Source organism: Fusarium sambucinum, chromosome I (genome assembly GCF_050947815.1).
Source record: "Fusarium sambucinum isolate potato_lamoka chromosome I, whole genome shotgun sequence".
NCBI lineage: Eukaryota > Fungi > Ascomycota > Sordariomycetes > Hypocreales > Nectriaceae > Fusarium > Fusarium sambucinum.
In genome coordinates, this window is record NC_139294.1 from 3,809,891 (window position 1) to 3,835,297 (window position 25,407).

Genomic DNA, 25,407 nt, shown 5'->3' on the forward strand with positions numbered 1-25,407 from the left:
ATCACACATTGGATTAGGAGATAGCGTCAACAGCAGGATGATAATAATATGGCAACATGCAGAACCTCCATGCCAACACAAGTTTGCTGAAGAGACTTGAGCGAATAGCTGTGGCACTTTTTATTTGAGTGAACAAATATTAACGTAAAGATAAAGAGCATTGTATGTTGTTTCTCATGATAAAAGGTCAGGGTTGGGAGAGTTAAAGAGTGGTTTATCTCTGAATCTTTAATAAGAATAATATAATCAATGATTGACTTCAGCTATATGTGTCATCATTAAACCTCTATTGGTTCGTTATTCTGTAGATTGTCCTATTACACACATTAGCTCTTTGTATTATGTGCTGCAGCAAGTTCTATTGAAGCAGCAAGTCCCCACTCTTTTTCATTACCAGGCTATTGTCTGGCAAGCTACTGTTCTCTGATCTGCACTTCACCCAAACAGGCCTGGGCCAACTTCAAACAATTAAGAAGCTTCATCGCAAGCAACTTTCATACGTTTCTTGAACAATTGCTAGGCGCGTTGTTCGGATAATGCGCTGCGAGGTTCTCCTCCACCAGGATACTCGATGACGGCCGAACCAAGCTCAGCTCAGCTACCGCGACATCGAAACGAACGAATCCAATAGCTCCAAACGGGAAGATTTACAACATCGCAAGCTGAGCGCCCAAACAGAAACGAACCAATTCATCTACAAAAATAGAGGACTCATCAGATTCCATACAAACATGACGACGCCACCATCTCTTTTTCACGCGCTCCTTCGCCCTTCTATCCTCCAAATCCTTCGCTCTACGGGCTACCATTCGACGCGCCCAGCCGTGCTTGATTCCCTGACCGACCTCGCGGCTCGATACCTGTCGCTACTCTGCCAGAGTACCGCCGCCCATGCCGCTCACAACCAAGGCGACAGCGCCGACTTCACTATAGCGGATATACGAATGGCACTACAGGACGCTGGCGCCATCATGCCAGAGCGCGTTCCCTCAGAGGAGATGTGGCGCGGCGAGGAGGATTTACGGGGAGTGGAAGAGTTCATGGCATGGTTCGCTGGACAGCGCATGAAGGAGATGATGGAGGTCGGCAGCGGAGACGGTGAAACAGATGCCACAGACTATCTTAATGGTAAGCCCTGCAAAGTTGTATATCTAGGAATCGTACTGACAATAAGCCTTCACAGCTCTCAAGAAGAAACACAGCAAAACTGGCGAGGACGCAAAGTACCACGGAACCATACTCGGCCGCGGACACGACACAGGCGAGATCCAAGTTGAAGGTGGCCCAGAGACTACAATTACAGAATGGATTTCCAACCGCGCGTCACCACAGAGCAGCCCGACACCTGGTGAAGACCAACAGGAGGACAGGGACCAACCTCCACAGCAGCAAGCTCCCCAACAAAACGGTCACGCTAGCGACGATGACTCAGGTCTCAGCTCTGTAGGTGACCGCCTAGACCAGGACGACACGATGGACTTGTCTTGAGAGGAAACACCCAGCTCTTCTCAGATCTGAAGGGCTGGACACGGCGAAACTATGGGGTTTGAGGTGATAACGGTGACAATAGTGATTAGATATTGGTTTGTTTTGCATAGCGATGGCGTTCTTCAAGGAGGAAAGGAGGATTGAGCAAGGGAACAAAAAGAAGTATCTTGGCCTTCCTTGAGTCTCAAGTTATATTTTAGTTCAAACAATAAAGAAGACGAAATCCGGCAGACTACGGTTTCAAATTGATTTACTGATAGCTAGGTTAACATTTATACGTGTCTTTTCTGTCATTTGTCTGGCCGTATCCTGTCCATGGCCCGTCACCCTTGAACTGTCCGAGAGCCATCGTGACTGAATACATAGACAGGACTATCGGGCTTAGTACATTATATGACACTTACCCAACTAGATTCCTATCCAGTTATTTGCTATTTACTTTGTTTCTTTAGGTACTGAGGTAGATACAGGCTGTCTTTGGAGATGTCTAGTGGGTAGCAGAAACATTAGCCTCCTAAGTCTTAGGATATAAAAATAAGTAGTCTAAGAACTATAGTCTGAGGAGTATAAAGTGACCGATTAGTATTTACGAGGGGGAGGAAAACTGGCGACGACGGATTCTTCGACAGGCTTATTGCGAACAAGGTGCAGCCTAAGTTGTGATTGTCGTTGCTTGAAATTGACGAGGTAAAACGTGAAAGAAAGAGAAAAAAGTTAGGAGGTAGAAAGAAGAGGAAGGATTAGGGTGGATCAAAGGGTGGTATTTATACCCATAGATCTCGAAATGCGAGGGACAGTGAATCACTGACCTAGGTATCGCTTGTTTGTATTGGATTGTTAGCCTAAACCGTTGCCTGGCAGACTGACAGCTGATGCACAAACAGAGAGTTGCACGTATAATCTCGTTGCACTACCTCATTGCTTGCATAGCTGTATCTTCTTCTTAATATACCTATCCAAAGTTGCATCGAAGAGTCAGAAACACATAGAGATACTGATATAAAGTCTACCACAAGCAATGCTTTAGATTCCAGTTCCATCATCATTTCTTTAGGTCCTCTCTTGTTTACAAACCTACCTGCAGCTAGTATATCTCGCCCACAGATACATCCTCTCTGAGAGCATTAAAATACAATCATAATAGTATATTTCAGTGTAAGTACAAAGCTAGAAACACCATAGGCGGATACAAAAAGCCTGAAATACGAACTAAAACCGGTTGCCTTCGATGTAGCAAATAGAATTGTAATCGAACGAGCAAACAAGGCAACTGAATTGGAATCCGGTGCGAATTACCCCTTTCTCCTAGAAACACGTAGTCTCGCAACATGGCGATCGATGCCGTTACTCGCCAGCTCCATATCCCAGAAGAACTGTAGATATCGGGCAGTGTATGATCTTGGCTAACTAAACATTGAACTATTCGGGTGGCCATTTTTATATCATCACAAATCATGCTATACTTATAACAAAGGCAGAAATTTTGGGTATATCAGAAGCTCAAGTGACGACCGAGGAGCGCTAGTATGCAAGCCCAGTATAAAGGTTGAGGTGACTCGGCTTATCTTGACTGGGCGGTCAACGCATCGCATTGAACTGCGTCTATACCATAAGAATGCTATCAGTCCGGCCTCTTTTGGTTGCTGCTAGAAGGAGAAGAACCTGAGAAGGCTTATCTCTCTGAGGAGCTGAAGGTACAAAATGAGCTACAAGAGAAGCTTGCGTCAAAGGCTATTGCTTATACTATTCTTCGTTTTTATCTCTTCTCCCTTGGCACATACTCCTATATTTTCAACAGGAGGGATACGGAAACAACCCGATTAGCCGATACATCCATATTGTTGCTATATACATATAATCAACTTACAAATCCCGTATTTCTATTAAAATCAACTCCAAGAGTTAAACTAAAAATAGCATTAAATACAAGGCAATATCAAAATGCCAAGTAGAAAACTTGAAAACGATGAGATGCATATCATTGCTTCAATGTGTATTGAACTACATTAACCTACAAAGTAATCCGACATCCATTCGAAGCATAGGAGATCACCGCCACATTCTGCCTGGAAAAATGAAAACAGGACTGAGAATCTGAAAAGAGATTTTGGGCTACTGTGAATTTGGATAAAGTACTATTTGAAATGATAGCTTGTACTAGCCTGAGGGCCGAGTGTCACCATTACATGCGACAGCGAGTACTTCAAATGCGATTTCCTCTACCAGTTATTCCTTAAGACGGCTTTGTATCTCGTTACACAGGCATAACATGCCCCTTTCTATGCTAATATACATTTTCCAATATCGTCAGGAGATGGTTCGTGAAACCCCAAGCGCCGTCATAATGCTCCCCTATTTCACTGTTTTACACTCTTTTTCAACAAATCGTACACTCCCATCTGCGCCGCCGCCTCTTTGAATAAATTTGACTTGTAAGCTTCGTCACCCTCAGTAGGCCAGTACTGTCTCTGCAGGTATTCGAACAGAGCTTCAGCACGACGCTCGTTTTCGAGACTTGAGCCATTAACACCGGCCGAAGCGGCGAGATTTCGATCGAGATCGCGCTTGACGTTCGTGAGACGGCGTCGATGGGTGGGAGAATCCCATGCTAATTTCGTTGTTTCAAGAACCATCTCAAGGACAAGCGTCTCGGGAGGAAGAAAGCGAAACCCCTCTCGAAGGGTCGTCAACGCCACAACAAGACCGACGTTATCCTTGATACGACGGAATGTGTGTAGGATCTTGCGAGCGAGCTGACCGTCCATACCGTCAGGCAGAAAGATGTGCTGAAACTTGATTGTCTCGGCAAACATAGCTCGGGTTTGCTCGACCTGGCCAGCGACAGGGCCAGCTGCGGTGTGCAGTCGGTTGACAGAAAGAGTCTTCCACAGTGCGCTAAACGTGAAAGGATCAGGCTCGACGCCCTTCTCCACCACGAGCGTTTGGTATAATCCCAAGGCTTGTTGAAATTGTCCTGCTTGAATGTATGATTCGAGAAGTTGGTTGATGACGAATGAGTCGGCCTTCATCTCCGCTTCGCGGAAGGCATCCCAGAGTATGAGGATGCGATCGTGCAAATCTCGTAGACGGTAGTTCTCTGCCAATAGTGAGAAGGTCTCCAGCGTCGCTCGCGGTAGAGTTTGAGGATTGTCTTTGCGTGGGGGCTCATCCTGTGAATCCATGGCTTCTTTCCTGGCCTTGACGAATTCAATTCGAGTGTCAATCATGCCCCAAGCCATCTTGTCCGCTTTCTCGAGGTCCTCGACACCTCCCGCACGCTGCCATGCTGCAATAAGACCGTTCAGTTGAACAGGAGCTGGCTCGATGCACTTCTGGCCCATAAACTCTACGACGCTGTGGGCTCCGTTCAGGTCGCCCGCACCAATCAATCTCTTCAGCCACTTTCCAAAGAAGAACTTGTTTCCCACGACCGAAGGCAGGCGTTTTTGCTGCTTCAAGTCGATCTTGCCATCGCTCATCATGTCAACGAAAGCGTATAGGCCGTTCTCGGTCTGGTGCGTAGTCAGGAAATAGGATATGACTTGATCGTAATCGGCGAGCTCCATGCGTTCACCCAGAAGCTGGCGCAGTTGACGGTATGCTGCCCAAGCTTTCTCCTTGCCGTCTTCTGTACCAAGCTCAGACCACGTCCGGATGAGAGGCATCAGGATTCGAGGATCAGATTGTTTTTGGATCAGCTTGCCAGTGGCTCGCTGCGCCTGGTCTAGATCTCCCGTGCGACAGTACATTCTCACACCAAGCTCCCAGAACTCCTGAAATGTCTCGGCGTTTTGGTCCCCCAACGTGCTCATGCATCGCTTCCAGTTCTCAACGGCCTTCGACTCCCACCCATCAACAAACACAGCCTCGATTGTTAAAAGCTGCTGAGTGGGATTCAGAGTAACTCTGGCCTCGCTCATGTCGCGAGCAAGGAGTGCGATATGTGAAAGACGATGGATGTTGACGGATTCATCTACTGAAAATATCTTCCATAGCAAATCCCAAACTTCGAGAGGAACATGACTCCAGCCGTGGGCAAGAGAGAGTCTAGCTGAGTGATAGTGTTTGTACACGCCTTGTACTGTCTTGGTATTAAGTTTGATACCCCTGCGATAATTTCTGGCGACTTGAGATAGAACAGTGTTAAGACGAGCGATCTTCCTCCGTTGGTTGTTCGTCCACGGCTTCTCTGGAATTTGAGGGAACGTTACTCGAGATCCAAGAGATCCAAGGCCGGGCAGTCCTGGAAGTTCTGTATCCAATTTCTCCAACAGCTCCTTTGGTAAATCTGCACCAGTTTTGTCGATTTCTTTATCGATCGCAGCGGTATATGCATCCAACTTTGCAATAATTCTTTCTAGGTCATCTGCCGACTTCATTCTATGCCATTCGTTGCCCAGTTGATCGACCACATCTTGGAAAGCGGCCTTTTCGTCTTTTCCACCGATATCGTCCTTGATTTCCAACAGAGCTTCCTTCAAGCCTGATGTATCCACTTCATTGAGTGAGTCGTCAAAAGCTTCTTCGTCAAAAAGCTCTGTCCTTTTGTTGTCGTTTTGTTCAAAGAATCGCACGCTGAACGACTCTTTATCATCCTTGCTTGGGCTTCGAAGGGATTTTATTCGGTCAATGTACTGTTTGAGTTCGAATTTGGTAGGTTTCCGTGTTGCATCATCATCGATGTACTGTTTCGCTGTGGATTTGGTACTATATGCTGCCGCTATTCGTTGTGTAGGTCGTTGTCGGATCGCCAGACGACAGGATCGACATATTGTATCATTGCTGGATCGTAGCTCTCGTAAAAGCGGTCGGCCCGCCATTCTCAATTTTCAATTCATAAGGCGCCAATGTGAAGTTGAAGCTTGGGACTGAATGTCGAACCTTTTTTAGTGGTTATCGATAAGATGTGCCTGTAAATCTGCCACTTACAAAAGAATTTGGAGAGACCAGCCTCACCGCCTTCTTTTTAAGTGCAGCAGCAACTTTTCCGGCGGCAGAAAATTAATTTTTGTCTGGACTTTGGCGGCGGGCTGGAAATATTGCGACTCCAAAGATACCCAGCCAAACAGCAGCAAAATGTCGAATTCTACGCCAGAATTCCTCCGATTCTCAGGACATCGGTCCTTTACGCAGCGTTTGGTTCTGTCGACGCTCACCGGTCGACCGATTCATATCGCCAAGATCCGAAGCTCGTCACCTACGAATCCTGGTCTCGCTCCCCATGAGATTTCTTTCTTGCGCCTCCTCGAGGCTGTTACCAATGGCAGCTCAATGCAGATCTCGTACACTGGTACAACCATTACATATCACCCTGGCCTGATTACCGGAACTATCGCTGGTTTTGGCGCCTCTGATGGCGATGTCATCAACCACAACATATCTGTCAACAACACTCGCGGAATCACCTACTTCCTTATGCCTTTGTGCTTACTGGCACCCTTCTCTAAAGCGCACATGAACGTTAGATTTACAGGACCCGGTGTCATCACATCATCTACTGAGACTGGCGACATCTCGGTCGATTCATTCCGAACGGCTATTCTTCCTCTTTTCGCCCTGTACGGAATCCCTCCCGCGCGTATAGAACTCAGGGTTCTTCAGCGATCTTGCGCTGGACCTGGTGGAAAGGGCGGCGGTGGCTGCGTCGAGCTGCGATTCGCGAGCCAAGTGCGACTACCAAAGACTCTGCATCTCAACCGAAGCCCCGGTCGAATAAAGCGCATTCGCGGTGTCGCATACTGCACTGGAGTGTCTGCTTCTAACAATGCCCGCATGATTCACTCAGCTCGTGAGGTCTTGAACTCCTTGGTACCTGACATCCATATCGCTGCGCAGTACGATCAGGCACCCCTGGTGCCCACAGGTGACAAGGCAGGAAGCAAGAGGCGTCTCGGAATTGGATTTGGTCTGAGTTTGGTGGCCGAATCAAGCGCTGTTGGTGTTCTCTACTCAGCAGATGTCGTTGTGCCGGCTCAGGGTGGTGTTGTCCCTGAGGACATTGGCAAGCAGTGCGCCTACCAACTGCTCGAAAACATCTCGCAAGGTGGCTGTGCTACCCAGGTTTCCGCAAAGACGATGCTCGTCCTTATGGCTATGGGATCAGAGGATGTGGGACGTCTTAGGATTGGTCGGGAGGTGCTTGGAAACGAGGAGATGGTTATTCTCGCGAGAGACCTGAAGACATTTGGTGCGAGCAGTTGGGGTTTGAGGGATGTTGGAGACGATACGAATGACATTATTGTTTCGGTTAAGGGTACTGGCGTTGGCAATGTTGGAAGAAAGATAGCGTAAAAGTCAAGAGTAATACATTTCTGTTCAAGTTTCGCAAACCAAACACCATTGCCCTACTGGGTAGCAGAAAAAATGGCCTCCTAGGTCTTAGGGTATAAGAATAAATAGTCTAAGAACTATACCCTAAGAAACATAAAGTGTCTTACTATTTTCGTCTCTTATGCTTCCAGCGGTCAATTTTTCTGATACCCCGAGGGCCCTGTTGTATAAATTATCATTTGTGACTCTATTAACCTATCGTAAAATATCGCTGGACCCTAATGAAAACCATAATTCAAACCTTTATGCTATTACTGTCTATCGTTTTGGGTCGCTCGCGCTGGTACATTGAGGGTGGCTCGCCTTCTTGCTTCAATAGAAGCCATGGTTGCCCCGTAGCCAATTGTGCGTAGAGAATATGCAGCTGTTCTTTCTATGTTCAACGCCGCATTATGAAGCGAGTGAAGAACATGATACTCGCCGATGACGGCATTTCCAGAACTCAACACGTCGGACAGATTCGATCTCGTAGGTTCATCGACAGACTGCTCTCGAGCAGATGGCTCTGACTCTCCCGAGGTCGAGTTGCCTTCTTCAGTTGTGCTGACAGGATTCAGGGGTTGCAATTCAATGCCTTCCTCCTCATCGACTGGCAACGTGCCGGCCATATCCCTAGATACCCCACGTTCTTCAGCGTCCAAGTCTTCTATCGTGGGAGTCGTTTCTTGGGCCACGTCTGGCACCATGGGTCTGAAGGTCTTTAGGATCACTCGAAGTCTCTCTCGCTCAGTGTGCACCGTCAACATCAAACATTGAACGGCAAGTATCACCACATCTGCCAAAACATAGTAAAAACGAGAGGTTGGAGGCTTTTGACCGATAAAGTCAATGACCAAGCCGCCATGCATGTAGCCTCGGTGGAAGTCTGGCCCGACTGGTAACGGGACCAAAATATGTAGAAGTATGCAGATGATATTGGGGATGAGAACCAGACAGACATGTATGGGACTCGCAGGCATTAGGAAAGGGAAGGATTCGTCCTTTGGCGTGAGATACAAGTACTGGCCAACAGACCTGAGAATGAATCGAAACATTGAGCATCTAGAGAGACACCACTTGTAAGCACAGCCCACGAAGTATACGGTTATGGTCAACAGGACAATCGGACAATCGGACGTACTCCATATAGTATAACGCACTTAACTCCGCAAAAACCAGGGTATCAAGACTCTTGAGCAAATGTGTGACAAACTCCAACTTCCTCGCTAAACCGGGATTGCGTTTCTTTCTATTCTTTTTCTTTTTGCGACGCTGAGACTGCGACTGAGCGCGAGCCCAAGTCGGACCTGACTGCTCGTGTGGCAGATCCCATGTGACGCGGCTGCCAGACGAGGCGTTGGCGGGCTCGGCCGGAGAAGCATCGTTCGGCGCCGTAGAGCTCGGCGAGGCATCGTCGCTCATTCTCGGGTATCGTCATCTGCATCTGCAACTGCATCTGTAGAGCTAGTTCTGCATGAGCAGGGTGACAGCTCAGGAGAAACACGTGCGGACCATGGGCTTTTTCGCAAACGGCTACTGAGTAATAAAAGCCAGCCTGAACGAATGATTTTGTATGTATGGTTTGTAACAAGATGGATTCGATTGGCGCTATGTGAATTTGAAGCTTGGACTAACAAGACTTGAGTAAATGGAAGTGACTGTTGAAGCATGTATGAGGCGACGTGAGCTCCCATGATAAGATTGCAGGGATTACATGTGTGACAGGCAGGTACATACCGGCAGCCGCAATCCAGTCCGGATAAAGAAAGGTCCGACCATGGCGGGACAAGTTCAGCCTCAGAAACGGTACGTACCAGTACCCCGCCATCGGCGTGCGGGCTGGGCTTTGGTGGGCGATGCAGCACTGCAACGGCCCAAATAATTTCTGCCCGCCGTGAGTCAGACGAAGAACCAAAGGACAGGACAACAGAACAGAACCCACGACTTGGTTCGCATCTCTACAAGTCTACAATCATGACGACCTCAAGCTCTGCCCCCTCTGGGGATCTAACCTCTCAGATTCTCCAAGCCCTATCGGAAAAGAGTCCCCTCCTCTCATCAGAGGCCTTTCCTACAATTGCCTTCCAGGACATCAAGGCTTCTCTCGACCGTTTGGCCTCCCGATCTATGATCACCTATGAGACAATTGACCGAGAGGAGGCTATCCTTGAACCCGAAGCGGAGCAGATTGCTGAGCACGGCAGTCACGAGGCGCGTGTTTTTGAAGCCCTGCGAAATGCTGTGGAGGGGTTGTCGATCCAGGATTTGGAGAAGGCTATTGGTGACAAGACTGTGACCAAGGTTGGACAGGGAAAAGCATTCAAGGAGAAGTGGATTAAGAAGAGCAGTGATGGAAAGCTTGTCGCTACTGTGCGTAATTCAGACCTTTATATCTTGTATATGGACAATGGTTGAACTAACGGGATATCACAGGCTGAGTCGATCGAAGATGTCACCCGAACCCAGCTCCAAAAGATCAAGGAGACCCGAACCCACGAGCCCAAGATCCTAACCGACCTGCGAAAGCGAAAATTGATCAAGATGCAAAAGGTCATCAGCTTCAAGATGGAAAAGGGACCCAAATTTGCGCTGGAGATCACCAAGGAGGAAACCGACCTAACAGCCGATATGATTGCGTCTGGATCGTGGAAGACGGCCAACTTCAAGCCCTACAACTTCAAGGCCCTCGGTGCCGACCAAAACGCTGGTGCTCTGCACCCTCTCAATAAGGTGCGACACGAGTTCCGATCCATCTTCTTCGAGATGGGTTTCGAGGAGATGCCCACCAACAAGTTCGTCGAGACTGGTTTCTGGAACTTCGATGCCCTGTTCGTGCCTCAACAGCACCCTGCCCGTGATCTCCAGGATACTTTCTACATCTCTGACCCTGCTGTCGGTGATGCGCCGCGGTCTGAGGAGGGACAGAATACGGAGGAGTACTGGGAGAACATCAAGCAGGTCCACCAAGACGGCAAGTTTGGATCAATTGGTTACAGGTACCCCTGGTCAGCGGAGGAGACCAAGAGATTGGTGCTCCGAACCCACACTACCGCGATTTCAACAGCCATGCTTTACAAGCTAGCGGCGCAGAAGGGACCTGACGGCCGCCCACCCCCTGCCCGATACTTCTCTATTGATCGGGTTTTCCGCAACGAGACAGTGGACGCTACCCATTTGGCTGAGTTCCACCAGGTCGAGGGTGTTATCGCTGACTACGACCTTACGCTGGGTGGACTGATGGAGTTCATGGAGGCTTTCTTCGCCAAGATGGGTATCACCAACCTCAAGTTCAAGCCCGCCTACAACCCTTACACCGAGCCCAGTATGGAAATCTTCAGCTACCACGAGGGCCTGGGCAAGCTGGTTGAGATTGGAAACAGTGGCATGTTCCGACCTGAGATGTTGGAGCCCATGGGTCTACCCAAGGACATGCGAGTATTTGGTTGGGGTCTTTCACTGGAGCGACCAACCATGATCAAGTACAAGATTTCCAACATCCGAGAGTTGTTGGGCCACAAGGTCGATCTCAACTTCATCGAGAGAAACCCCGCGGTGAGATTAGAGAAGGAGTAAGAAGACCTCTGAGTCATTGATGTATGTGCAAGATAAGTAAAAAAAAAAGAGATACGAATGACGCATTTTGGGTTGATTAGAGGACGGCATCTAAGTTAGGGAGGGGGACCTGGTGCAATCGGCAGTGCAGTATCTATCATGACTAGACGAAACAAGATTAACAAAAAATAACGGGTTACCTAGTTTCAAGCATGAATGAGCCTCGATCTGAGTCCAAGACTAGATCTGGTCTGGATCTGGGATCTGAGAATAAGGGTCCCCGGATGAGATGATGACTGATGAGGAGGGACCCTGACTAGAGACGGGAATCGAGGTCTAAGATGGAGTCATGTCGTCAGTGAAGTTTTGTTTCAGAGACGGCGCCCCACTAGAAGGGAAGCAATTTTGCGTTGAATTACGCACACGATTTGATAGTTTGCATCATGACGGTTTAATTCGGCAGTTGTTTTGTTGGTGGACGGAGTGCTTGGTTCTTGTTGATTCAATTGTATGGAGATGGATGATTTGGGACTCGACATTTGAATGGAGCTCTCGAGGCTCTTGGCTTCCCCGCTTTCGGCACCTTCCTTTTGCTTTGGATGTTTGTAGCTCCACCTCCAGAGTTGATCGGCCCCACGTCCCTTGAGCCCCGCCTCGCGTGTCGTCGATATCGCATCTCAGCCCATCGCATTGCATCCACTTCAGACCTCGTCATTAAGATCCAAGAACGGCTTTGACGTGTGTATTCCTCATCATTATTGCGATTATGGGTACGTACCCGTCAGATGTACTGTTTGACAGATTTATCAGGCAAGAACTTTGCGGTAAAGGCAATTGATCCTCTTGGCTTTTGTACAATGCAACGCTGCATGCATGTTAGCTATTTGTATCTGTCGGATGCAGTTTAAGGACAGCAAAGTAAACGCCCGTGGCGTCCTTCCCCGCGTAAAGTTACTGGTGTTTGTAATTCCCCTGCCAAGTTGTAAGGTGGTGTGACCTCTGTCACCTTTGCCTGGGCCTTGACTTGACCCCTTCTCCGCAGAGATCAGCGTCTTGGTGCCGATTCAGAAGTCATGATGCTCACTGGACATCCTTCGCTTTATCCGCTACCGCTAGATTTGCAAAGAAACCGTTCCAGTGTCTGGCGATCGAAACGTCCTGACAAGCATCGCGCATCAGCCAAAAGGGATGACAGTGACAGTAGACACTCGTCTGAGGCGAACGGGGGGTACGCCACCTTTGTCATGGCCTGTCTAGCTAGAGCTCGAAAAAGGATGGCCAGCACGTTTGGTCTTAAAGCTTACTGAGTAATGTCTTATTGGTCACTCCGCTGCTGTACTGTATGATGATGGCTGGCTGGCTTGACTTCCCTTCCCGTGGCACGCGAGATCAGGCCCAGGCATGCGTAGAAAGTTGCACTTACCCTTACCCTTTTACTGCAAGAGCTAGAGCAAGGTCTAGGGATCGACAAGAGCTGGTCTGTTCGGCTCTCTCCTCCTTCCTGTAGATATAAACTCACCTTGTCCCCCTCCTCTCATTCCATTCATTCTCATCTCTAAATCACACTAGATAATTCAACACTGCCTACAACGAGTCCATCCTACATCAAAGGATATCCACGATCATAACGAATACTTAAACACACCTTTACTTCTCAAACAACAATCACAATGGATTCCGGTGCTCCCCAGACTGGTGCCGCTACTGGCAACGTCAGCGGTCGTCGCCGAGTACGTCTTCCACATACCCACTTCCACTTACTTTCACTAACGATGTTTCAATCACAGAGCTCAGGCTTCATGCCCGCATTCGCGGGCCTCTCTGAGCAGAAGCGTGGCTCTCAGGACAGCGCTGCCCGCCGAGCGAGTATGTCCGACCAGGCGCCCAAGAGTGGCTTCTTTGGCCAGTTCTTCCACAAGTACGTTACAATTGTCACATCATCGTCCCATGTAACCATACTGACGATTGCACTGCAGCAACTTCGGAAGAAACGCTCAAAAGTAATCGACATAAACGACGAAGAAATGAAAGGCATTGTCCTATTGTATAATTAGTATCATCACGGCGTATTGCGGGGCATGTTAAGGCCCTTTTATTGCAATTTGGTAATTTGGCCATGGAGTTGATGCGCGGAAGCGAGCCCAAATGTCAAACTGGAGTTAGTTACGTACCAGAATAAATCATACGACGAAGCAATCTTCACCATTCCTAAATCATGAAATTTTGTGACGTTCGCGAAAGGTGATTATCAGGAACAGGGTCATGTAATTAGCATACACTGTCCTACTAATTTCGTTTCTTGTGCTTCTGGCCATGTCTTCTAATATTGTGATGCTTAACTTCTGTTGCACTATTGGGAGATTACTGTTAAGCTTGCATCTCTTTTTAGATTGTCAGCGAGCCGCCACGAATTCTGAGGGTCATCTCTGTATGGGATGTTGTAACCTAAGCAACTGCTTTAAATATGATCAATTCTTCTAACATTACCATGCAACCCGACGCCTTTTGTATCACTGTCGAATACATCCATATCCGACACGATCTATAAATTGTCATCCATCTAAGTGCTTCTATGCATCTTTTAACATGTTGCAACAATCAGTCTGTGATAATCCCTCAATTTAAGCCTTGACCATAAAAATCTATCCAATGTTAGCGGAGTGTTCAAAAATGGTAGAAATCAGGGCAGACAAACCTGGTTCAGTGCCTTGGTATCCAACACAGCCTGTCTCTTTTGCGCAATGAATCGTGATCGCACAAAGTTTCTGCTACCACGAGGTGTGGATGTGCCAGAAGGTGTCGTTGCTCCCGTTCCAGGGACTGAAGCCGCCGGTGTAGAATCCGCCGCGCTCGTTGATTCCTCATCCTTCTTACGCTTCTTCTTGTCCTTCTTTTCCTTCTTGGACTTCTTGTCTTTTACCTTCTCCTCGTCTGATCCATCTGGTGACCGGCTCTTATCCTTGGACTTGGACTTGCGCTTCTTGGATCGTTCTTCTGAGGGGGTGGCATCTTCATCGTCTGAGGCTTCTGCGGAGGATTTCTTGCGGGACTTGTCCTTCTTTTCCTTCTTCTCCTTCTTCTCCTTCTTCTTGGCCTTGGCATCGTCGCTGTCGGTCTCCTTTCGCTTGCGCTCTTCCTTGCGCCTCTTCTTGCTCTTGGAGTCGGTATCACGGCTGGGGGACTCTTCCTCTTCGTCGTCGGAGCTTGCCTTCCTCTTCTTGGACTTCTTCTCCTTCTTGGACTCCTTTGGTGTGGGTGCGGACTCCATAGCCACGTCTCCTTCGGAGCTTGTCTCTGCCTCCTTCTTCTCGGTCGCCTTATCTTCTACTTCCTTCATTTCATCGCCAACCAGAAGACCACCGTATACGAATCGCATGGCACCATATCGTTGTTCTACGAAATGGTGTGTCTTGACAGCAAGTCGGTTTTGCTGATCTTCTTCGATAGCTTCTTCTGCCTTTCCGTTGAGTCGGCTGAGCAGGTCTTGGAATACGTCGAGACCAGTAACCTCGTCCTCCTTGGACTTGCTGAAACCCAATCCCTTCATATCATCCTTGAGAACCACACGAATGTAAGAAGCATTGGCAGCAGTGTGTAGCTCCGAGTGCGGCGCATCCTGGGCTCCTAGGAACTGGCCTGGTTGCCAGCCCTGTGCGCGCAGGATCTTCTGTCCGAAGGTATTCGTATCTTTAGTCCATTTCGTGTTGTTGGGATCCTTGTTGATCTTTCGTCGGCTGGGAGAGTTAGCGCATGGCCATGAAGACACTCAAGGCACCGTGTGAGTGCGTAGTCTCTTACGTCTTGTTTTCTGCGAGAAGTCCCATGTTTGCGACTTGGAACTATTAAAAGACACAATCGCCAAACACTTCAAGATGGGAGAGTTGAACAAGCCTAGAGTAGAGGTACAGAAAAAAAAGGTGGGCGGTGGGGATGTGCGGTCGCGAAAATATCTTATCGCTGCATCCTACTGGTCACAGTGAACTATAATTGCCCCCTAGCCCATCCGCTAGCTTATCTTGACCGAGCCTCACCGAGGGACGGACAAATGTTGGCTTATAATCAGGTTCATTCGTTACACTTGTAGTATGACGGAACACATGGATTCTGTGTAAAGATTCTAGTTATAAGTTGCTGGTCCATCCAGCGACTGCTTGAAGAAGCAATAATTGTAGGCATATGATACAAAGAATCTAGGTACTAGTTATGTCCGTCCCTCCCTATAGCCCATACCTAGCGATTCTGATTATTTAGAAAAATCAATAAACTCCAGAGCGTCCAAATTGCATTGCTCTTGACAAGGAAATATCCTGTTCATTTAATAATTGAGCTCGCCGCTACCACCACCCGAGGCTTGGTCAAGATCTTCGTAGCTCTTGAGGCTTCGGCCCTGAACGGCCTCACGAGGACCTCCAGCGGCTGCTCCAGCACCATCACCCCAGCGCGAGCCTCCGTTTCGGTTGCGAGGGCCATCGAAACGGGGGCCGCCCCGACGGTCATAAGGCCCAGATCGATACTGGCCTCGGCCACCGCCCATGCCTCCTCGGCGAATAGGGCCTCCACCAGAGCGATCATCGCCCGCCGGGGACCATCCTCCAGGTGGCATGTTGGCGAACATGGGGTTGAAGTTACCAGGAGGCACTGGGAAGCCGGGCATACCCATCATTCCGTTCATGGAAAAGTTCTGAAGATTGAAACCGCGTGGTGTTCCGCTGCTGGATTGGCCGTTGGAAGTCGGGAAGTGGCCATTCGAGTTCGCATCAGTCCTGGATGGGGCGATATGCGACGGATCCATTACATAGGCATTGATGAGTTCGAACTAGACGATTGGTTAGCGAAGTACAAATAGAAATAATAACCAAAACATTATGTACCTCTTGTTTGAGGGTATCAACCCAATCGTTATGACGCTTCTCAACGTGCTTACGCCAGAAGTGCTCTTCTTTGAACAGCTTAGAGCAATCAGGAGCCTTGCATCGCCACTTGTGCTCGTCCTCTTGCTTCACGTGCTTCAAAAGCTCCTCTTCAACGGCCTCGTCAGCAGGACGACCACCAAGCTTTCGAATATCGACGGAATGGGGGTCCAAGATTTGTGTTAGCTTATCTTCAAAGGTCTTGACCCAGTTGAACGCCCGAAGGAGCTGTTGCTCAGTCTTGTTAGAGGTGTTTCGGAACTTCTTTTCGCTCTCGGTGAGCTCGACCTCGGCATCATCTTCGTTTCGCTTCTTGCCAGGGAAAGGGTCTCCATTCGCACTGGCCCTCGCAACGGCCTTTGCTGTGGACGAAAGGGTGCTTCGAGGGCGACGCAAGTGCCCACCAGGGCATTTTCGGGTAAGCTCGTGAACCGAGTCACTCTCGAAAACACAGAAGAAGCAGAAGTTGAAAACACGACGCAAGTACTCGATCAAAAGGTCGAGTTGCTTCTTCTTAACTAGAAGGTCTTCGTCATCGATTTCTTCGTCTTCAACGGCGCCCTCCTCTTCCTCCTCTTCGACATCAATAACACCATCTTCCTCCTCGTCCATAGCTTCGTCCATTCCAACCTCCCTGGTCTTCTTGACCTTCTTAACGGGTGCTGGGAGAATAGCCGGCTGAAGATGGCCTGCATTTCTCAGATCTTCAACCTTTTCCTCAATCTTCAAGGTAGCCTGGAAATCGGAACCGAATTCTTCCTCAAACTTGTTAACGATTCGCTGCACAAGTAGTAGATCCTTATCAATACGCTCAGGGGCAGAGAAGAGATCCCAAAGTGCCTTTTTCCTGGGGTGAACAGGTGGGTTGTGTACTCCAACATGACAGACGAAATCACCTCGAACCTCATCTTTAACAGTCTTTCCATTAATGGCCTCCAAGGCTTTGTCGGCAGTAGAAACTGGCAGGGGAGATTTCAGCGACTCATCACCATCCTCATCTTTGGGATCAATACGGTCCCCAGGCAGGGCCATTTCTGACGAAGGATGAAGCATAACCCATCCAATGCGATGGTATCGCTTGCTAGGGTTGGGATCAGACAGGGACAGCCACTTAAAGCCACCCTCCTCCTCACCAAGATGCTCTTTACAAAAGGCTTCGAGGTTCTGACGGCTAACATGGGGTGCAATAGTCTTGATCAAAAGGGTTGGCTGGAACTGGTTCTCGTCACGAATGTCAGCGCCGTTGGCCGGGACAAGGTCACCAACGCCCAAGATCTCATTTGTGGCTGTCGCCTCTCCCTCTTCCTTTTCAACAACGCCGCCGCTACCATTACTCTCACTCTTGGGAAGACCTTCCAAAGAGAAGTCGTCAAAGGTACCTGACTCAAGATCTTGCTCCCACTGGCTGTAGGCACCACGTCGGGATTCGTTCAATTTTGCTCTGAAATCATCTCGAATCTCAGGGACGTATCGCTCTTTGAACCACTGCTCCTTCTTGTGTTCGGACACAAATGAGCGAGCCATCTTGGCCTGCAGTTCCTCCTTATACGCATCGTAAGCAGCCTGGATTTTGGTCTTTTCCTTTTCACGATCTTCTGGGCCACGAGTCCTTTCTGGCTCGCGACGTCGACCAGTGCGCGCTCGCTCCTTCTCCTCCTTCATCTTCTCGTTTATTCTCCACCATTCTCCAAAGTAGGAGAAGCCGACCTGGTAAGGAAGCTTAGCCGGGTCGTGAAGAGGGTTCACGCTTGGGCTTCCAGTGCTGGAATCTTGGCCAGGAACGTATCGATCAATGTTGGCAGGTGGGGATTGTATGCGGCGCCTGTCATCACGATCCCGGTCATCTCCTCGACGGGGTCGCGGCTCGTAGCGGTCAACAGTAGCAGGGGAGCGGGATCGGCGGCGGTCTCGACGGTCATGACCTTGCAGCATGTTAGCCATGTTCAGATCGACGATAGGGCTTGCACGCCTTGATGGCGCGAAGCAAAGCTTGGATATGATAAAAACGAACCTGGGGATCTTCCACGATAGAAGGAATCGCCACGATCGGGGCGTTCATCGCGATTGCGTGAGTCGTCACGATTCCAGCTGCGATCAGTCGGAGAACGAGCCGAGGCGTCCCGAAAAGATGTGTACGAGTCCATTCTTGGTATCGTTGCCAGCGACGCGACGCGGCATGAAAGAAGGTTGGCTAAGAGGGTTTCGGCGTAAGTCTTTGCTACTTGCAGAGAGAAATTGACGATTCGAAAAGGTGGGATCTATTTAGTTGCAACATTTCGACGTTAGACAAGTTATCTTAAGTCAAGGTGTAAATGAATGATCGTGTAGACAAGAAAAAGAGGAGGGTTGCCAAAGAGGCGCCATTAAGAAGATGAGCCGAGAGCAACGCGCCCTGAGCGAAGAAGAGAAAATAAGAGGAAATTATTGGAAGGGGGTAGGATAGAGATGCCGCGTCAAGGAGGGAGGACGAGAGAACGCGAGGATGCGAAAGCGGCTGGATCGAGGAGTTGCAAGAGATGCAAGAGGGATCAGGGGAAAAGAGAGTAGAGCAGGAGATGAGAAAGAGTATAGGGAGACAAACTAATTGAACAAGCGCGATCTTCTAGAGAGGAAGACAATGAGCTTGAGAAAAGTAGAGAGAGAGATGAGCGCCCTCACTTCACTGACAGATGGCAAGACAGTACAATAGAATGTAATGCGATGCGATGTGATAGAGTGAGGTTGAAGAGACTAAGTTGGTTGGTTCGACTGGGGACCACTCGGAAGTTCAGCTGTGCCCGGCCACCTGTTCCTGGGCCTGTCGCGCGAATTAGTGGGCCACTCCATGGAAACAACAGGGGTGTTTTGAAGCTCTGCTCTTGGACTCTTGGATACTAGGTGTAAGCGCGATATCTGTCAGGTACACATACTTAGAGAGGTTTTAATGACTAAACTGGATCTATCTTTTTATTCTCTTGTGGAAATACGTTGCAAATTTTAACGTCGTCGTCAGGCTGCTATTGCTTATTTGCCATTGACTTTTTACAGTTATTGGCAAACACAAACGATTTTGACTTGGCCTAAATGTACTATAGGGGACATCACAAACTTAACTGATGTTATTAGAGCACTTAAGACGAAATTATTGAAACATTTTATATCTTGTTACGTGCCGTTATCACACTGCCTGCTGTTCTTCAGGTTGAGGTTACATCTCGCCAAACCGCTGTCCGCCATTCCTGCCTACACTCATATTGACCAATTAGCGTCCAGAAAAGGCCTGTCGGCAAACAGCGAACCTGTACGTGTTGGCTTGAAACAGGAAAGTGGCGATCTCCGCGTGTAACTAACAACAGAATCTGGGGGATATTCCGCTATGCTCAGTGGTTCGTTCACTATCAGACGGCAAACAACAGTCCAGCTGACGATAAGACTTGGTTCCTGTTGATTATAACATGCATTAGACTATCTGTCGTTTATCTCATATTATTCTCTTTATTCACACAAAGTAGGTCCAGATTCAGGGAAGCCATTAATCAACTTCCCTCCTCGGCTTGGTTTCCTCATCCACTCTTCACCCCACTATCACTCATGATAGCGGCATCAGACCTCCTCACTGCCTTGTGATAAGAGTTCGGCCACATATAACAAACTCTCAACATCCCCAAGATTCGTAATATCTGTCTTCAAGGCAGTCAGAAACAAACTCATCAACTTGTCATCTCTCAGCAGGGTTCCTGCTTTCAAATACCTTCATCAGATGGCAACATCTATTCACAGTGGCAATCCGAGCCGACACCAATACAATGCGGCGGTAGAAGGTTTAAGAGAAACCGAGTTTCCAATGATTAAAGGTTGTATATTCTTACAATAATAATTGACAATGTACTAACTCGTCACAGATTCTATATATCTTGATCATGCTGGCTCAACATTGTGTTCAAAGTCCTTGATGGACTCTTTCGCCCGTGAGATGACCACTGTTCTTTACGGCAACCCCCATTCCGCTTCACAGTCCTCACAGCAATCGACATCACGCGTTGAAGATGCTCGAATGAATTTGTTGACTTTCTTCGGTGCAGACCCAGCTGAGTACGATGTGGTGTTTGTCGCCAATGCTACTGCTGGTGTAAAGTTGGTTGTGGATGCTATGAGAACTCAAGCACAAGGCTTTCAATATGCCTATCACCAGGCCTGTCATACCAGCCTGGTCGGAGTTCGGGAAGAAGCTGTTGCTAGTATATCTATCGACAACAACGCTGTTGGTTTATGGTTGCGAGGACAATCCCCGTTCCAAGACATGAAGAACTCATCACCAACAACCCTTTTTGCCTACCCTGCCCAATCTCACATGGACGGAAAGAGATATCCTCTAAGCTGGACAAAACACATACAAACAACACCACAGAACACTGGGCACCGAATACTTACACTTCTGGACGCATCTTCGTTTGTTGCCACATCTCATCTTGATTTGAGCAACTCCCAAATCTCACCCGACTTCACTGTTCTAAGTTTGTACAAGGTATTTGGATTCCCCGATCTAGGTGCTTTGCTAGTAAAGCGCTCTTCAGAATGGGTGTTTAATAACCGAAAATACTTTGGAGGTGGCACTGTCGACATGGTTGTTTCTGGAAAGGAAAAGTGGCATGCTCCGAAATCATATTCTCTCCACGAGCGACTAGAGGATGGGACGCTACCATTTCACAATATAGTGGCACTTGACATCGCCATGAAAGTACATCAAAAGCTTTTCGGGTCAATGGATCAAGTCAGTTCACATACTTCATACCTCGGTCAACGAATGCTTCAAGGGTTAAGCAACATGCGCCATGCCAATGGCACGCCTGTTTGCGTGATGTATACAGCAACGTCTGGCGACGAAGAAGGTCTTGGAAATGGTCCAATTATTTCTTTTAATCTAAGGAATAGCCACGGTGCTTGGATTAGTCTGGCTGAGTATGAAAAGCTTGCGAATCTGAAAAATATTCATATCCGAACTGGTGGACTCTGTAGTCCAGGAGGCATTGCCTCAGCACTTGACCTACAACCTTGGGAAATGAAGAACAATTTCTCGGCAGGCTTTCGTTGCGGAACAGACAATGATATTATGTCTGGCAAGCCAACGGGTATCATTCGAGCAAGTTTAGGGGCTATGAGCACTGAAGCAGATGTTGACAACTTTGTTGCATTCATTGATGAATTCTATCGGGAAAGCACATTATCGACCGTCCCACCGCACTTAACCCTCCCAGATTCAACTGCCACACTGCAATCGTCCACGCTAAAGGTTAATAGCATGACTATTTACCCTATTAAGAGTTGCTCTGGCTATTCTATCCCTTGTGGGGTGCCTTGGGAAGTTCGTCCCGAAGGTTTGGCTTGGGACCGTGAATGGTGTTTGGTACATCACGGCTCAGGGCATGCCTTGAGCCAGAAACGATGTCCAAAAATGGCTCTCCTGCGACCGATATTGGATTTCGATAAAGGCGAACTGGTTGTCACATATCATGGCAAGGGGAATAATGATCAGCAACAGAAAATATCCATACCACTATCTGCGGACCCTTCTGTCATTGATTTAAACTTGAACAAAGGATCCTCGAGGGTATGTGGCGAGAAGATAACAACACAGATATACACGTCTGAAAAAATCAACTCCTTTTTCTCCGCTGTGCTAGGGGTGCCTTGTGTCCTAGCACGTTTCCCTCCAGGTGGATCAGGCTTGAAAAGTCGCCTTTCGAAAGCCCAGATACAAAGATATCAGCAACCGAGTAGGCTCCATACTATACCAGGCTCTTTCCCAGACGTGCCTTCGCCCCCTGACTCGGATACTGAGCAGCAGAAGGCATCAAAGATACTCCTCTCAAACGAGAGCCCTATCTTGATGATCCACAGCTCGAGTGTGGATGCTCTGAATCAGGAGATCACCAGTCATGGTGGGAACCCTGCAGAAGATAAATCTTTCAGAGCAAATGTCGTTCTTGGACAAGCTCATGGTTTTAAAGCCCTGCCGGCCTTTTCCGAAGATAGTTGGGATTATGTTCATATTGGCCTTCAGAGCTTCAAGCTTATGGGTGCGTGCCGCAGGTGTCAAATGGTTTGTATAGACCAAGATACTGGTGAAAAGAAAGAAGAGCCATTTGTGACGCTTGCTAAGACGAGACGGTTTGATGGCAAAGTTTACTTTGGCGTACATATGCGCCATGACACTTCTGCACATGGGGATCTAACAAGCAAGGAATCACAATATCCTACGATCCAGGTTGGAGATCCCGTATCAGTGCACCACCGTAGGTGAACTTCGATAGGTCGCCAGAAATGAGTCGAATATGTTAAACTTAGCGAAATAATATATTATACCATTTAAATACAAGCCTTACTTCCTGTAATCATCTGTCGATACTGTCAAAAGTCTCACCTTGCAACACGGTCAAGGTTGAAAGCCGCACTGATCAAGGCAAGATGACTAAAAGCCTGGGGTGTGTTACCAAGCTGCTCACCACTTCTTGCGATCTCCTCAGAGAACATGCATAGGTGGTTGGAGAAACCAAGCATATTCTCAAACAAGTTGACAGCCCGGACCAGATACTTTGGTTCGTACACAGCCGCTCTGGTCATGGCCTCAACTAGCCAGAATGTGCACATACTGAATGCGCCTTCTTCCCCGCCTACTCCTGCAGCAAGGTTTCGTCATCAGTTGTTGAAATTTGGTACAATATGGGGCATAACTTCTTACCGTCGTTGGAAACCTCAGTGTCGTAGCGGTATACTAAACCGGTGCTTGTCAGACCTCCTTTCTCAGGGGGTAAGAGGATACGATCGAGAGTGTTAAGGAAGCGTGGGTCGCAGGGCGAGATGAAGAAGACAAGAGGAGCGATCAAGATAGAGGAATCGAGCATTGTTCTGTTCTCAAAACTCTGCACGAAGCACTTCATCTCTTCGTTGTAGCCTGCATAACTGTCAGTGTTGAGTCAACGAGGATTGATGGACACTTTACCGTTCTCCATGATGCGCTCATAGACGCTGTCTCTTGCCTCCATCCATTTGTTGCGATTAGGACAAGGGAAGCATCTCTTTTCTGCAAGACGAAGGCCTCGGTCTAATGCAACCCAAAGCATAATCTGGGAGTAGGTGAAGTGCTGCTTATTATTGCGAACCTCCCAGATAGACATGTCAGGATCTGTAATGGTCAGCCAAAGCCTTGTAATAACATGCGTATCACCTACCGTCGAGGATTGTTAAGACATAGTCTTGATAGCTGTTAGCATGTTACTCATGGTGATAGTGTATAGGATCGTACCAAGAATTTCACGGACAGCCTTCCATACATCCCAGGGAACCGGCTTCCCGTACTTATTGTACAAGTAAATCGCATCCATGAGCTCGCCATAAATGTCAAATTGCTGATGAAAGGCCGCACCATTACCGATACGAACAGGACTACTTCCACGATATCCTTCGAGGTGATCCAACGTCGATTCTGGAATATCGGTTTCGCCACGGATGGTAAACATAATAGGTAATCCACCATCTGGGCCGCGTGAGTGCACAAATCGCTCCATGATGAACTCCATGTAAGCATCTGCTTCCGCCTTGAATCCAAGGCGCAGTAGGATGTATATGGTGAAACTGGAGTCTCGGATCCAGCAGTAGCGATAGTCCCAGTTTCGCACGCCGCCGATGGCTTCAGGGATAGAGAAGGTAGGGGCAGCGATAATAGCACCAGTGGGTTCTATCAAGAGTCAGTTTTCAATCTGATTTTGGAAGCATTGCCATCTTACCGTAGGTCATCATCTTGAGAATCATTAAGCTCCGGGAGACAACCTCCCTCCAACGTCCCTTGTACTTGGACTGTCCAATGAAGTTGTACCAAAAGCTCTGAGTTGCATGCTGCTGAGCATCCAGGACTTCAGTCGTGATATGCTCAGTGACGTGCTGCTGAAGATCATTCCGCAGAACAAAGGAAATGGCCTGGCCTTCTTCAATACAAATTTGAGCTACCAGGCCCTCTCCGTGAATGCCCTCACGCTTTTCTTTTCTAAAGGTTATGGAGGGGCAGCTTGTTTCATTCTCTCCCTTTTCAACCGCGACGTCGAGTTGAAGTTGGACTTCTTTGCTACTAAAAGTGGCGACTTTGCTTGTGGTGTCCATTATCGAGTGGTGTGCTTGGTAAAGAGTTGTCTCATGCTTATCTCTGCCATAGTTGAATGAGGGAAAGAGTTCAATATCTGATAGGTCAGTCTCCTTCTTTAATCTAACATAAAGGAGAAGTCTTACCGAGACTCATTGAACCACGGATGCATTCTACACGACGAACGAGCCATTTCTTAAGTTCATCCTGAACTTTAGTGACCTCTCGGTATGCGTTAAGCTTGACACCTTTAGTGGTGACCTGAGTACTCTTGGGACGAGGGAAAAAGTCGACCACATCAACAACACCATCCTCGTGAATTGATCTTGTTTGAAGAATACACGATGAAGGTAAATACTGCTGCTTGGTGGTGCAGTTGACGTCTGGAGGAGGCGAGATGAAGAAATGGCCTCCCTTGTTCTTGTCGAGCAAGCGGCAAAAGACAGAAGAAGAGTCAAAGTCAGGCCTGTGACTCGTCAACGTATGTTCCAAAAGACACGGATTTTTAACAATACTTACCAACACATATAGTCAATACTTCCATCGATTCCCACAAGTGCACAAGTGTGCATATTGCCAATCATTCCATAGTCCTCGATAGGTAGATAGCCCCCAAGCTGTCCCCGACGAGAACCTCCAGGGAGTGTTGAAGAACGTCTCCCTTCCATTTTTCTTTTTCTTTTTCTAAATTTGATTGTGTATCCTAGTGGGTAGCAGAAATGTTAGCCTCCTGAGACTTGGGGAATAAAAGTAGTCTAAGGACCATAAGCTGACCTAGTAATTTCGTCTCTTCTACTTCCAGTGGTCAATTTTTTCTGATAGCCCGAGGATATCGTAGGTGTATTGGAAAGAAGGATATCAGAAGCTCTAACTCGGGGAGCTTGGGGTTGACAGACAGCTGAGCTTGGAAGCTTCGGAATGATGTAATGGACCGTGGAAGTGGTAGATGGATGTGTCTAGACTACCCCGGACACCCCGGCAAAGCATAAAACTGGATACTTATGGATCCTTCTCTAAATCTTTAGTGAGTAACTG

At 48.1% G+C, this 25,407-nt stretch overlaps 10 protein-coding genes across 10 annotated transcripts; 5 read left to right on the forward strand and 5 right to left on the reverse strand.

The window, feature by feature from the left end:
* Positions 1-731: 731 nt before the first annotated feature.
* Positions 732-1,488, forward strand: FSST1_003955 (uncharacterized protein; the record flags this gene model as incomplete). Its single annotated transcript, XM_083230083.1, has 2 exons — positions 732-1,128; positions 1,184-1,488. 2 exons carry the CDS (start codon positions 732-734, stop codon positions 1,486-1,488), a joined length of 702 nt encoding a protein of 233 aa, XP_083087385.1.
* A 2,357-nt stretch (positions 1,489-3,845) lies between these two features.
* On the reverse strand, positions 3,846-6,308 carry FSST1_003956 (uncharacterized protein; the record flags this gene model as incomplete). The annotated part of the gene is made up of 1 exon (XM_083230084.1): positions 3,846-6,308. The coding sequence occupies one exon, from the start codon at positions 6,306-6,308 to the stop codon at positions 3,846-3,848; it is 2,463 nt and encodes an 820-aa protein (XP_083087386.1).
* A 256-nt stretch (positions 6,309-6,564) lies between these two features.
* Positions 6,565-7,779, forward strand: FSST1_003957 (rRNA-processing endoribonuclease; the record flags this gene model as incomplete). The annotated part of the gene is made up of 1 exon (XM_083230085.1): positions 6,565-7,779. One exon carries the CDS (start codon positions 6,565-6,567, stop codon positions 7,777-7,779), a length of 1,215 nt encoding a protein of 404 aa, XP_083087387.1.
* A 290-nt stretch (positions 7,780-8,069) lies between these two features.
* FSST1_003958 (DSC4 family protein) lies at positions 8,070-9,219 on the reverse strand (the record flags this gene model as incomplete). The annotated part of the gene is made up of 2 exons (XM_083230086.1): positions 8,070-8,859; positions 8,939-9,219. The coding sequence occupies 2 exons, from the start codon at positions 9,217-9,219 to the stop codon at positions 8,070-8,072; spliced, it is 1,071 nt and encodes a 356-aa protein (XP_083087388.1).
* A 552-nt stretch (positions 9,220-9,771) lies between these two features.
* On the forward strand, positions 9,772-11,370 carry FSST1_003959 (phenylalanine--tRNA ligase subunit alpha; the record flags this gene model as incomplete). Its single annotated transcript, XM_083230087.1, has 2 exons — positions 9,772-10,167; positions 10,231-11,370. The coding sequence occupies 2 exons, from the start codon at positions 9,772-9,774 to the stop codon at positions 11,368-11,370; spliced, it is 1,536 nt and encodes a 511-aa protein (XP_083087389.1).
* A 1,649-nt stretch (positions 11,371-13,019) lies between these two features.
* On the forward strand, positions 13,020-13,353 carry FSST1_003960 (uncharacterized protein; the record flags this gene model as incomplete). Its single annotated transcript, XM_083230088.1, has 3 exons — positions 13,020-13,079; positions 13,137-13,267; positions 13,326-13,353. 3 exons carry the CDS (start codon positions 13,020-13,022, stop codon positions 13,351-13,353), a joined length of 219 nt encoding a protein of 72 aa, XP_083087390.1.
* A 617-nt stretch (positions 13,354-13,970) lies between these two features.
* FSST1_003961 (uncharacterized protein) lies at positions 13,971-15,173 on the reverse strand (the record flags this gene model as incomplete). The annotated part of the gene is made up of 3 exons (XM_083230090.1): positions 13,971-13,991; positions 14,045-15,083; positions 15,148-15,173. 3 exons carry the CDS (start codon positions 15,171-15,173, stop codon positions 13,971-13,973), a joined length of 1,086 nt encoding a protein of 361 aa, XP_083087391.1.
* A 491-nt stretch (positions 15,174-15,664) lies between these two features.
* Positions 15,665-18,403, reverse strand: FSST1_003962 (uncharacterized protein; the record flags this gene model as incomplete). Its single annotated transcript, XM_083230091.1, has 3 exons — positions 15,665-16,165; positions 16,221-18,181; positions 18,271-18,403. The coding sequence occupies 3 exons, from the start codon at positions 18,401-18,403 to the stop codon at positions 15,665-15,667; spliced, it is 2,595 nt and encodes an 864-aa protein (XP_083087392.1).
* Positions 18,404-19,998: 1,595 nt separating this feature from the next.
* FSST1_003963 (pyridoxal phosphate-dependent transferase) lies at positions 19,999-22,539 on the forward strand (the record flags this gene model as incomplete). Its single annotated transcript, XM_083230092.1, has 2 exons — positions 19,999-20,092; positions 20,141-22,539. 2 exons carry the CDS (start codon positions 19,999-20,001, stop codon positions 22,537-22,539), a joined length of 2,493 nt encoding a protein of 830 aa, XP_083087393.1.
* A 116-nt stretch (positions 22,540-22,655) lies between these two features.
* On the reverse strand, positions 22,656-25,040 carry FSST1_003964 (Six-hairpin glycosidase-like protein; the record flags this gene model as incomplete). The annotated part of the gene is made up of 8 exons (XM_083230093.1): positions 22,656-22,915; positions 22,978-23,190; positions 23,239-23,421; positions 23,468-23,491; positions 23,542-23,973; positions 24,023-24,469; positions 24,519-24,838; positions 24,892-25,040. 8 exons carry the CDS (start codon positions 25,038-25,040, stop codon positions 22,656-22,658), a joined length of 2,028 nt encoding a protein of 675 aa, XP_083087394.1.
* Between the last annotated feature and the right edge of the window lie 367 nt (positions 25,041-25,407).